Source organism: Lipotes vexillifer, unplaced genomic scaffold (genome assembly GCF_000442215.2).
Source record: "Lipotes vexillifer unplaced genomic scaffold, Lipotes_vexillifer_v1.1 scaffold98, whole genome shotgun sequence".
In the NCBI taxonomy this organism is placed as follows: Eukaryota; Metazoa; Chordata; class Mammalia; order Artiodactyla; family Lipotidae; genus Lipotes; species Lipotes vexillifer.
The window spans coordinates 1264435-1276905 of NW_006799611.1; the positions used below are offsets into that span (position 1 = coordinate 1264435).

At 59.0% G+C, this 12471-nt stretch overlaps 1 protein-coding gene across 4 annotated transcripts in view; it reads left to right on the forward strand.

Annotated features, from left to right (window-relative positions):
- RALGPS1 (Ral GEF with PH domain and SH3 binding motif 1) overlaps positions 1–12471 on the forward strand; it is a 301912-nt gene that overhangs the window by 277986 nt on the left and 11455 nt on the right. For 2 of the 4 annotated variants that reach the window (XM_007471716.1, XM_007471714.1), the window contains exons 12-14: positions 1–98; positions 1478–1635; positions 3831–3882. The exon at positions 1–98 is cut by the window's left edge and continues 1 nt beyond it. In XM_007471716.1, coding sequence (XP_007471778.1) covers positions 1–98; positions 1478–1635; positions 3831–3882 — 308 coding nt within the window. The remainder of the gene's footprint in view (positions 99–1477; positions 1636–3830; positions 3883–12471) is intronic. The other 2 variants (XM_007471712.1, XM_007471713.1) reach the window with 2 other exon arrangements.

Below are 12471 nucleotides of genomic sequence, written 5' to 3' on the forward strand. Positions count from 1 at the left end.
TTCAGCCGGCGGCCTACTTGTCCTGACGCATCTGTGGCTGGCAGCCTCCCCACGCCTCCAGTTCCGAGACACAGGAAGAGCCACAGCCTGGGCAACAAGTGGGTGACTGAGCGAGCACCCCCTGCTCCCCGGGTCTAGACTGGGCTGAGCATGGGGCGTGGGCTGAAGGGTTGCTGGGAATGCCGGCCCACCGGGCCCTCCGCCGCCCGTCTGGGAGTCACTGACGGGCACTCTCGGCGTCCCGGGATGGTGCCCTCTCCTCAGGCCTGGCACGTGCTCAGGAAGAGTGGGGGCGTCCGCGGCAGCACAGCCTGCGAACTGGTGACGGGGTTTCATGGGCTCGGCAGCCAAGGGAGGAAGTGTGCGGGGAAGGTTAGGGAAACAGTGGAGGGATTCCAGGAGGTTTGCCCAAGCTCGGTTAGTGCCTCCTTGTGGAAAACCCCAGAGTCCAGTGGACACCATGTCATCCAGGGAGCACTAGGTGTCTCATGGTGCTTGGGTACTGGGGCTCAGAGTCTCTGCTTGCCAATTGTTGCAGAAAGCCTGCAGAGCAGTGAGCCTGCCACTGGTTCACCCAGCTGTGTGGGGCTGACAGCTGGGAGACATGCATGGTCCTCAGCGTGGCCGGGGCAGCCATGCCCATGTCCCCAGGGTGTCGGGCACAGAATCCTGAGCAGTTGGGTCCCTTCCTCCCTTCCCTCCCCCCTTCCCTCCTCCCTCCCTCCCTCCCTCCCTTCCTTCCTCCCTCCCTTCCTTCCTCCCTCCGTTCCTTCCTCCCTCCGTTCCTTCCTTCCTTCCTTCCTTCCTTCCTTCCTTCCTTCCTTCCTTCCTTCCTTCCTTCCTTCCTTCCCTCCACCATTAGGACACAAGCCTCAACCAGCCCAGACCAGCCCTGGAGTCACTCACAGGCTGGAGGAGAAAGGGTTGCTCTCCAAGTGTTTGGGGCTTGCTCTGTGCTAGATGCTCTGCTACGTGCCTGTCCAGCATTCTCTCACTGAGCCCCTGCAGGCCTCCAGGGGAGGCGCTATATGATACACATGGTAAGAACGAGGCTGGTGAGGTTCGACAGGTGAAGTACCTTGCAGTGGTGAGTAAGGCTGGAGCGAGGATTTGGACCAGGTTTGTGACTCCAGAACCAGACGTGCTGACCGCGGGGTCACACTGTCCCTTCGCTTGTGTGGCTCCATGGCTCACCGGCACCATCCGCTCACTTGAGCCTCACAGTCATCCTGGGAGACAGGCAGGGCAAGTATCGTAAGGCCCCATTTGACAGATGGAGAAACTGAGGCTCAGAAGAAGGATGTGACTTGCCCAAGGTCACACGGGGAGTTAGGGCAGAGCCTGGACTTAGACCACGGTTCTGGGTGGAGGTCTTTCTCCTGCAGCTGCGCCGTCTGCTCAGGATGCCAGGGCAGGTATAACCACTGTCACTCCCTAGATAAGGAGCTTTGCCTCTTTCTTCCTTTCCATTTTCCAGTATGATGTGTCAGTTGAGTGTAGTTGAGAGTAAAAGTGCGACATTCCCATCGGAGAAAGCGAGGCACCTGCTGGACGACAGCGTCCTGGAGTCGCGCAGCCCCCGCAGGGGCCTCGCCCTCGCCTCCTCCTCTGCCGTCACCAATGGACTCGCCCTCGGTAAGCGTCTCCGGCCTGCACACCACAGCGGGTGGGCCACAGCCCGGCGTGTGTCTGTCTCTGTCACCGTGCAGTGCCCGGTGGCCCCTCACCCCCTGCAGAGGGGGCTCCCCACAGGCGTCACCAGAGCTAGGGAGGCCTTTTCTTCCCGGCCTCCGAGGCTTCACGAAATGCCCTGGGTTTGTCCTCATCCTGCTGGTGGCCCTGAGAGTGTCAGGCAGGCTGGGCAAGGACCTGAGACCCGCCATCCCTGGCTGGCAACTGCCGAAGCCTGGTCGCTGCTCCCGTGGGGCTCCGTCCCTGGGGAGCCACGGCCCCCGCACGTAGGGCAGAGGAGGAGGTGCTGCCCAGGGACAGCAGTGGGGCGGCCACTGGATGCTCACTGTGCCCCTGTCTTCACACTGAGAAGCCAGAGTGAGGGAGGGTAAAAAACTGATCTTCTGGGATGAAAGCCTCTGTCTGAACTTCAGCCAGAAATGGTGCTTATGTCCACGGAAGGACAGAGACTGAGCTGCTGGGGCCAGGAGGGGAGGGGTCAGAGCTGAGGACGGCGTTGAGCTCTGGCCACAGGTCTGTCCCGCTGCAGTGTCCAGGTCACCTGACCAGGTCACCTAGGGCATTTCTGCTGTCAGACAAGCGTACTCTCCGCTGGCCGTGTCCTTTCAGTGTGCCCATGCTTCTGTAGTCCGTGTGTCTGTCTACTTCCCTTAACAGGGAGCCCTCCCGGGGCTGGCAGCAGGTTAGTCGGAGGCCTGTAGGATGGAGGGCCCCTGGGCATGGAACGGAAGAGGGTGGGGCGGACAGGACAATCAGGCAGGAATCTCACATCCCACGTCCTTGTGAAGTGAGGCCAGTCTCCGAGGCAGTGCCACTGCAGGGGGCAGCTGTCTCCGACCTCCTGGAAAGTCTGTGACAAGCAAGGTCCATGTCTGCCTTCTGTCCAGGAAGGAGGTCATCCCACTTGCACCCGGTCAGGGGTTTATACCAGCTTACGACAGTGTAGCCTGCGGTTCATGGGTGTGCGTTGGGGAAAGAATTCAGGGTCTGTGTGTTGGGGAAAGGCTGGGATAAACCACATAGGCAGGTCTCTTCCCAGAGACTTTAACGTGCTTATGGGCTCTGTGGGTCTCCCAGAAGGCAGCGGGGTCTGCAGGTTCCCTCATTATCTGGGCCGGAACCATCTTCCTTGGAGAGTCCTCTGGGATGGGGTTCTGAGGAACCAGTCTGGGAAATGCTGGCCCAAGAGCATTCAGCTGGGCAGCAGAACAGCTGTTTTACATCCAGGAAACTTTCTGAGCTGTGCCTGAGCCCAGGCCTTTCTATTCCTGAGACAGAAAACCGAGTCAGACGCAATGCTGTCCAGTATCCAGGCGGGAGATCACCAGGCAGTTTGGTTCTCGGCTCTCCTACTCGGGAAACTCAGATGTTTTTCCGTTTGGAGCTGAAAGGCTGGGAGCACATTGCCATATGTGCACGTGCCCTGTCTGGAGCTGAACTGGTCCCCTCCGTCCTGTAACTCCCAAGGGACCTGAGAGCTCCTTTTCCCCCTCCCACTGCCCGGCTGTGGTGTCAGCAGGCAGCCCAGGCAAAGAGTGTGGAACCCAGGCCCCTCCGAGCAAATCTCTCTGCTGTCCTCGTGGCTGAAGCTGGGCCTTGGAGAGTCCAAGTCGGCCACAGGGGCAGGCCTGGGGAAGGGCTGGGCCCCGCTGTGTGCACACTGCCCAGGATCTGAAGGGGTGCTCCGTCGGGGCCTCTGTCTGCTGCTAGGCAGCTGCTCCCTGACCAGCGTCTAGTCGAGCCCTGGCCTTCGGTGGAAGAAGCGTGCTCGTTTGGCCCCTGTCTTCACCAGGTGAGGCCTGTTTGACACGGGTTTTACTTGGGCCAGAAGGGAGGCGGTGGTGAAGCCAGGCCAGGCCAAGACAGAGGCCTAAGGGCCCAGACCCCAGAGGACTGGCGGGCAGGCAGCTGCAGCCCTCAGGGGCAGAAAACAGTGGGACGGGATGGGCCGAGAGTCAGAAATAGCAGCAGCAAAGCAGAAGCCGAGCCACGCTGACAGCCACAGGGTCCGGAAGCTGTTCCTCTGGCATGTCTGTGCAGCTCGGGGCCCTGGCCCGGTGACCCAGGAGAAGGGGCCGCTCCGGGTGGCCCCTCTTCTGCGAGGCCGCCGCACTCATCCATCTGTGTTCCTCTTGCAGGCAGTAGTGAGAGCTCAGAGTTTAGTGAAGAGATGTCTTCAGGGCTGGCAAGGTGAGTGTGGCCTCCGCTCGACCTCCTTCCCAGGGGCACGCTCAGGGCCCGGGATGCTGGAGACCAGCCCCCCTGACCTCACCGGCGGCCCAGCCTGGTGAGGCTGCCCTGTGGCTCCCACAGGGCGGCGTGCGCAGCCCACGGGTGGGGCTGCCAAGGCAGGAAGGCCGCTGGGCAGGATGGGCATGGGACGGGCGTCCCAGCCCCTGCTCGGGCAGCCCCGCGTATCACCTGGTCCAGAACTGGCCTGGGAGTCTGAGGCCAGCGCCCGAGGAGACCTGGGTGCAGATTTGGTCTGAAATGAGGGTTCTGGAAACCAGACGCCTGAGAACGGGCCTCGTCTGGAGACGGGCCTGTGGCTCCGCCTGGTGGGGTCTGAGAGCGCTGCACCCCCGTGGCCTCGGACCTTTGGGCCAACACCTACCATGCTGGGCCCTGGTGAACGAAGGGGACCCTGGCCCAGGGTTGGGCTCCCTGCAGCCAGCCCGTCTTCCCCGGGGATTCACCCCCTGCGCCTACTCCGCTTGCTGCCGCTTCCTCTGCGCCAGGCACCAGGTGGGCTCTGGGAAGACAGGGACTCTGCACGGGGAGCTCCCACAGCCTAGGCGCCGCCGAAGGTGAAGGGCATCGTGGAGACTTAAGATCTGAGGGGAGCCAGGGAGACCCAGTGACGCAGAGGCAGATCTGCACCGTCCCTCAGAGTAGCCCCTCCACTAGCCTGTGTGCACAGGCACACACACACTCACACGGACACACACACACACACGCTACACCCTCTGCATACGTGTGTATGTACACACACACGCACACTCACGTACGCTCACACAAATTTGGGTGTACATTCACAATGCAGGCATACACATGCCTCTCACACATATACACACACTCCTCCTCTGGTGTTGAAGCCGCCTGTCTCCTCAGCCTCCACAATCATAAATGGCCAGAGAAGGGGTGAATCCGGCCAGTCCCTACAGGGCAGAGTGCTATCATGTGGGGATAAGTGATCTTTGATGAGCACTGTGCCTGTGTACCAGGCACTGTCTTGGTCTCTCCCAATCCTCAGACCTAGTTACGTGGTGGTTACTCATAAAATGTCCCTGTTTCGTGCCTGTGGACAGCAAGGCGTGGAGAGGTGACGTGGCGGTCCTGCCTCACCCGCCCCTGGTGGGCAGAGCTGACCCACGTCCACCTCCCCTGATCATGGGGCCCACCTCATCACCACCATGCCTTGTCCAGAGCCGCTGTGACACTGCAGGAACTGGCCCCACGTCGGTCAGCCAGTCCATCTGTCCTCGTGAAACCCTAGGTGGGGGGCTGAAGAGGGGGAGGGACGACGCCCTGAGCCCTCGGAGCTCCTCCCTCTGTCCCGCCGCAGGACTCCTGGAGGGATGTTTGCTCTGATTTGGGGAGCACAGGCAAACGGGCCCCACTGCCCTCTCCCTGCCCGCCCCAGGGAGGGGTGAGAGCCAGACAGGCACCGGACAGACTCCGGATCTGACGAGTGGAAGTTTGACTTTTCTCAGCACCGCTCAGGGGACTCCTGGGGCAACCCTGAGGAAGGGGGCTTACGGGCAATCCAGCAGCTCCCCAACCACGGGCCAACGAGAGGACATTGATCCTGAATAGTATCCACACCTGGACCTGCTCATGGCTCGTTCATTCCTTCGTTCACTCATCCATTCCTTGTGTTCACTCGTTCATTCCTTCATTCACTCATTCATTCAAAGCTGTTTATTAAGCAGTTGCTCCTTGCCAGACACCTTGCCAGTCACTGAGGGTGGCAGATACGGTTCCTACTAAGCACCCACGACTGAGATCAGAGCTACCAGGAAGGAAGGTGGTGAGAGAACTCCCGCTCAGGGAGATGGTGCTGTGCTCCACTCAGGGGGAACACCAAACGCTGTAGCATTTCTCTTCTGTCCCTTTCACTTAGGATCTAGCATTAGACCCGCTCTCCATCTGAATGTCTCTAACAGGACTCTGGGTTGGCTTTCTGGCAAGTGCTGCTCTCACAGACAGCTGGCCTGTGCAGGTGTCCAGCCCCGCCTCCAGGAGAATGGCCTGTCCCTCACCTCCTCGGGACCCGGCTCCCGGTCCGGCCCCTTCTTGCGGAGGGGAGCAGGAGGCCACCTGCTTTGGAAGATGCCGGCGGGGCTAGGATGTCCCCTCTGGCACCTTCCAAGACCCAGGGCAGTCCTGATGGTCCAGACGCCAGCTACCCCTTGGCCTCCAGCTCCCACGGCCCGGCCTCCAGTCTCCATTTCCATCCTGCACTGGCCTCTTCTCATGTCCCCTAGAAAGAGTCCACTCCCTCAAAAGCATGTGAGTGTTCTAGACTTTCCTGAAGACCCCATGGGAGACTTGGAGGGGATTTATCTCACACGCTTTGACATCTTTGTAAAATGTTACTCGTTTCTCTCACAGTTCAGTGACCACAGTTCCTGTTGCTGCCTGGGCCTCCTTATTCCTAACCTCCGCCCGCCCAGAGCCCAGGCCCACGGGACCTCTGTCCACGCCGGCCTCCCGCATGCCATGTTTCCCCTGCTCACTGAAGGGGAGCAGATTCCCTCTTCCCCGGGAGCCGGGCCTCACTCTTCCTGGCCCCAGAGACCAGCGGCTGCCCCCAAGGAACCTCCCCTCCCGGACCCCCCGCCCGCTGTTCCCAGCAGACGCTGTAAGAACCCGCTCTCCCTGCATCTTTACACGTGCATGGGTGGACGGTGGCGTCAGAACCAGAGACAAGGGTGCAGGAGAGGGCTGGGCCAGTCCCCACAGAGGAAGAGGTCCTGTCTGTTCCAGCCCCCAGAGGCCAGGCTGGGAGAGGGGGGGCAACATCTTGCCCCACAGCCCTGAAGCTTACAGGCCACAACCTTCAACTGACTTGCCCACCAGCCCCCCAGCCCTGGTGACAAGCTTGGCCTTGGCCAGGAAGAGACATGGAGCCAGATACCAGCATGCAGGGCCAGGAGGCCCAGGCCAGTGACCCAGCCGCCGGCACACACCCCTCTGTTGGTCTCAGGGCACATCATAGTCAGCCTTTATGCTGCTGTGAACAGGCAGGTAGGACGGTTCTCGTTGTCTGGCCAAGGGTGGGATCGTGTGGCCCATCTTGCAAGTTTGCCTTCCCTCATTCACTCCCCTGGGCGTTTCAGCCCTGTGGCCCCCAGGCGTCCTTGGGTGGCAGCCGGAGCTCAGGCTGTGCCCAGTGGCTCCTGAAGTGGCCAGCCTTAAAGAGCACCCGCTTTGGAGCCCCCAGAGTCCCGGGCCCCGCCCGGCTGCTCTGGCGGAGTGGCCGCACCCAGCCACTGTTCCTGCTGGGCCTTCTGCCGCTGCTCTCACCCTCCTGTCCCTCATCCAGCTCAGCCTCAGCAGGTCGCAGGGCCCGTGGGCTGAGGAGGGACGGGAAGAGACGGGAGCCCTGAGGCGGCCAGACCCTGGGCAGTGCTGGTCATTTCTCAGCCCCCAGGCGGCCCCCAAAGGCCCTCCCTGTCTTCAGGGCCCAGCATGAGGACAGAGTGGTGGTCCTGGGTCAGGGCCCTGGGGAGCCAGAGGCCGGAGTCTGTGGGGAGGGAGCAAGGGTGGGACGCCCCTCACGTCCCTGACCTGGTGTTTTCTCACCTATGCCCTGGGAGAGGGCCGAAGGCAGGAGAGCCCTGTGTCACATCTGCTTTCCCAGGGAGGCAGGGAGGTGGCCCCGGAAAGGCATTTTCAGTGCATCCTGGATGAAGTGGAATGTGGGAACTGTGGACGCTGCACCAGGCTGGCCTCAAGCAAACCTCAGCCTCCTCAGAAATGGAACGGGGAGCGGGGAGCGCTAGTCGGGCCTGTCGGTAAGAGGTAACAGCTGCTTCTTTATGCCTGCGTTGGCACTGAAGTGAGAACAAGAATCTCAGCCTAGGAGTGCAACATTTTAAATGAGGTTTTTACAGAGAGCGAAGTGGGTGATGGGGATGAACACATATGTGTGTATGTGTGAAGGTACATAATATCATTCCTCTTGGTTGCCTCTGCTTGTAGAGTTATTGAGAGACTGTCTTCATTTTCTTTTTCTGTATTCTCCAAATTTTCTACAATGGGTAAATGTTTCTTTTTCACCCAGGAAAAAAAATAACATTTAACTTTCTAAAAGAGCGTGTAATCAGAAATGTTTCCTGGTCACTTTTTAAGGGGTGAAATATGAAAGCACATCACAAAGTTCATTCCGAAGTACTCAGCCATCCTTCTGCTCTAGTCTGACGTTGCCAGGCTGTGCAGAATGGCCTTCTCACATGACAGACAGGCCAAACTATGGGTGGCGGAGAGACTAGGAGGCCGAGGGGTCCTTGGAGGAAACCCCTCTGGTGGGAGAGGGAAAGGGAGCAGGAGAGGAAAATGCACCAGCCCCCTCAGAAGCAGAGCTGTTCACCCTCCTTCCTGAGGAGGGCGAGCTGCATCAGGGGGCCGGTCACAGCTCACGGACGGGCCAGGTGGGAGACAGAGATTCAATCCACGATGCCAGGTGCACAAGGGGTCACGAAGAGGACGCGACGGGAAAGCCCAGCAGGGGGACCCAAGTCAGACTGGGGGTTCATGGGTGGCTCCTGGTAGAGGCAATGGTTCAGCAAAAGCCGAGGACATAGGGTGAAGAGGACCACAGTGGACCCTCAACGGGGGTCCTGGGACCTGAGGAGGCTGCGAGGCCTGAGTCGTGTCCAAGGAGGGGAGAGGTGGTCCAGGGAAGCTGCGTGTCCCTGAGTCTCTGCAGGAGGGGTGGGCTCCGTGATGAGCCCTGGTCTCTGAAGTTCTGAGTGTGCCTCTGCAGAGAGAGGTCGTTGTGACCTCTGGACACTGTCAGCAGCGTTGGGGGGTGGAGGGGTGGCCAGGGCTGAGGTCAGGGCTGCCTACTCTCTCAGGGACCTTGGGCATGTCTCTCAAGCTCTCCGAGCCTCAGGTTCCCCAGCTCTGCAGGGAGGATGCTCACAGGAAATACTGGACACATAGGTGCAGTTGCTCCTGGCAGGGAACTTGCTTTGGGATGTGTATGAATTTCGCTCAGTAGGAACTTCTCGCCAGCAAGCGAGAGGTCCCGGAGTCTAAGGCTGGGTGGGACGAAGAGAAAATTTCCCACATGGCAGTTCAGTCGTCATGGGGTGGATGGGCTACAGCGCAGGCAAGTGTCTGCCAGCCCTGCTGGCCTCCAGGGTGACTCTGAACTGCGGGGAAGGCCCCTTTAAGAGGGTGCTGTGGACAGTTGGCCTGTAGGTGCTCTGGAGGAGGTTGGGTGACACAGTTTCCGCACTGTGCTGTCTTTAGCCTATGAAATCTTCTCGCATCCTTAGGGAGACCCCAGGAAAATGGAGTCATGGCAGCAGAGCCCCAGGCCTGCTACCCCCAAGTCAGAGTCTTTAAAACACTCCTTTTCCTCCTGCAGAAGGTCAGAGGACTCTGGTAGATGCCTTGGGATTGCCAGGGTTCAAGGGTGCCTCTTGGGCCCCAAACTCTGCGGCATGTTAGGAGAGGGAGGCGAAGGCCTGGGGGCGATCCTGGAGGCAAGGGGTCCACTTCAACTGAGGTGCAGCCATGAGGGTGGCTGTTCTCAGGGTGACCCTCACAGAGGGCCTCACTGCCCCGCCCCCATCCCCTGTGGCTGAGGCCCAGGACCCCCCAGGCTGGTGGCCCTCCCCTTCCTACCCCTCAGTCTGGTTCCCCGGGTCCATCCTGTTGCTCCATTCTGCTGCTCTGCCTTGGGTGGTAGCCCATTTGGGTGATGTGCCAAGCTCCTGATTTTGGTTTCCCCCAGAGATGACATCTCTTGCCTTGTTGTCAGCATCAGACACTGACGTCTGGTGAGTTAGGCTCCACCCAGGAGCTCAGGCCCCTCTGGGAGAGATGAGTGGGCAACAGTCCCTGGCCTTTTGCTTGATCCTGTCCTTGGACCCTGACAGACAAGGGCTGGGCCCTGTCTGCTAGCTGCTGCGGCTTCACAGGTAGCTGAGAAATCTCTGCCTACAACCTCTCTGTCTAGCACCTACAACCGCTCAGAGTCAGGTCCTAGAAGGTGGACAGGGCCCTCCTTCCATCTGGTGTTGGCCCTTCTCCGTGCATACCTGCTATGCTCTTCTCTCCTGCGGCCCAGATGTCTAGACCGCTCAGCTCACACTGGGGAAGCCTGATGCCTCATAGCTCCCAAGTTTACATGTTATAGCTTCAGCGAGCCACAGAGCCTGACCATCAGCCTCTCAAATCTGGTTCTTAATTGCCAAGAGAGAAAACCTGATTGACCTGGCTTGGATCAGGGGTGGTTCTGTCCCCTCAGCTAAGCATGCAGTGCAGATATGGCTCCTAGGGACCCACTCAGTGGATCAGGGACGCTACCCAGAGAAAAATGTGATTCCCAGGCAGCAAAAGTCCTTTAACAAGTACTGCAGGAAGGGACATCCCAGGCCCAGCAGAACTTAGGGTGGCAGCTTCCCGCCTGCAGATGAGGGTAAGTCATTAGGTAGCGGCAAGGACCAAGACCTGGTCCAATGGGACGGCTTCCCAGCAAGGGTTTACTGGTACAGGTGGACACTGTTGAGGAACAGCATCACTTGAACCCTTCCACAGGTACGCTCCTACCAGGGGCTCTGTGCACTTGAGATAGAAGAATGGTGGGGGGGACTGGTACTTCTGCTAAGACAAGATTACTGAGGCCTCAATGTAATCATTATCCAAGACTTCTCCTTGCTCCCCACTCCTGGACCAGCAACAGAGGCTCAGGGCTTCCTGAAATTTAACCCCCAAGATACCTACCACCTAATGTGTAGAAAACTACTGAGGAGAAGATGCCTTTCAGACCTGCCTCAGCCAGTCTGAATTCTCATGATGCTGTTGGCCTAAGCAGGACCCCGGCTGCTTCCACCTTAACGGCACCAACCATCTTCCTCTTCCCTATGTTGTGACCTTGAGCAAGTTACTCCACCTCTCTAAGCCTCAGACTCCTTGTCTATAACATGGGGATAAGAACAGTGCCTGCCCCACAGTATTGTGTAATTAAATAGGATAGTGAACGAGTACTGCTTAGCACGTTGCCTGGTACCCATCCTCCCCGTCATCACCATCATCCCATCATCTGACCCTCCTCGTCGTCACCATCCTCTCCCCGTCCTCGTCATCTTTATCATCCCCATCACGTTCATCATCATCATCATCATCATCTCTTCTTCCTGAACTCGCTTTGGGACCGAGGCGCTCTACTCGGTTGCCAGCCCACAGCTTCCCCAGACCAGACTCCCCATGAGGAGAGTGGCCTGCTGCAGCCCTCTTCCCCCAGATCCTCAAGATCTGTCCCTGAGAGGGAGCCGTAGAATGGCCCTCCTGGGATACGTTCTGTTCGGCCACTTGTTCCCAGTATGTTGCTGGGAAAGGTGTCTGTGGTTCTGCAGTTGGGAGCCCCCGTCGGTTTGGAGAAATGCCTTTATTTCTAGAGTTCACCAGATACCACTGCCCACTCATTTTGCATTTTCTGGCCGTGAACATTCAAATAACAAATCTTCTCAAAGCACTGGAAGTGGTTCCAGTGGCTGTAGATCGTGGCTCCTCTGTGCTGATGCTAGCCTGCCTGGGCCCAGCCAGAGCCGCCCCACCTGTCACAGCCCTCCTCCAGCCCTGCAGTGCTTGCCTTGGGAGGGAAGGCTGGCCACCACCCTGCCTGTAGTCTCCTAAAAGCTGGCCTTGGGGAAAAGTCACCATTATACTGCACTTCAAAGCTAGCGTTACTCCCCAGGCTCCAGGTGGAGCAGGCTCTGACCTCCCCTACCTGGAGCAGCTTGACTGATGCAGGTCCTTGGCTCATGTGGAAAAGACATCCTCCCTATGTGAGCACTTGTGTCTCCATCCCTAGTGACAGGCCAATGGGTGGCTTCACCTCCTTGAGCCCCAGTTTCCTCGTCTAAGACAGAGTGAGAACAGCGCCCCTCACAGAGCTGGGAGGAACGTTGTGTGAAAGCACTTAGCCACCTCCTGATGAGCGGGCGATAAATGGCAGCTGCTCTTAAATGCCAGGCAGCCAGAACCACCAGGAGAAGACTCCATCGGGGGAGTCAAGGGACCAGGGACCTGGGAGGTGGCCCCAGCCCAGGAGATCCAGGGTCTACAAATCTGTGGCCATCCAGCCTCACAGACACTGACAAAGCCCGTCCAGTGTGAGCTGCAGCAGAAACCTGTGAGTAGGGGTGCCTCTGAGAGCGGAACGCCAGGAAGCCGCCCACATGGTGCTGGCTCCAAACGAGGACCCTGTCCCCATGGCGGACTCCTCCCCATGCGACAACTCAGCCTCTCTCCCACCCTGAAAACTGTGGGTTCAGATCCTTGGGGATTTGAAAACTGTGGGTTCAATTACTTGGCTCATGCCTCGGTTAAGTGTCTTCACATCACTGAGCCTCAGTTCCCCATTCTGGGGAGGATGATGGTGCTGAAACAAAGCTCCCATGAGATAATCAACGGCCTGACACATAGGAGCGGTCATTAACTAGTGACTCTCCCGTGAGCCGCCCTGTGACGCCCGGCGTCCCTGCGTTCCCCCCAGCAGTCCACTGCCCTTGGGAGCACCTCACTCCTTTAGGAAGAGCG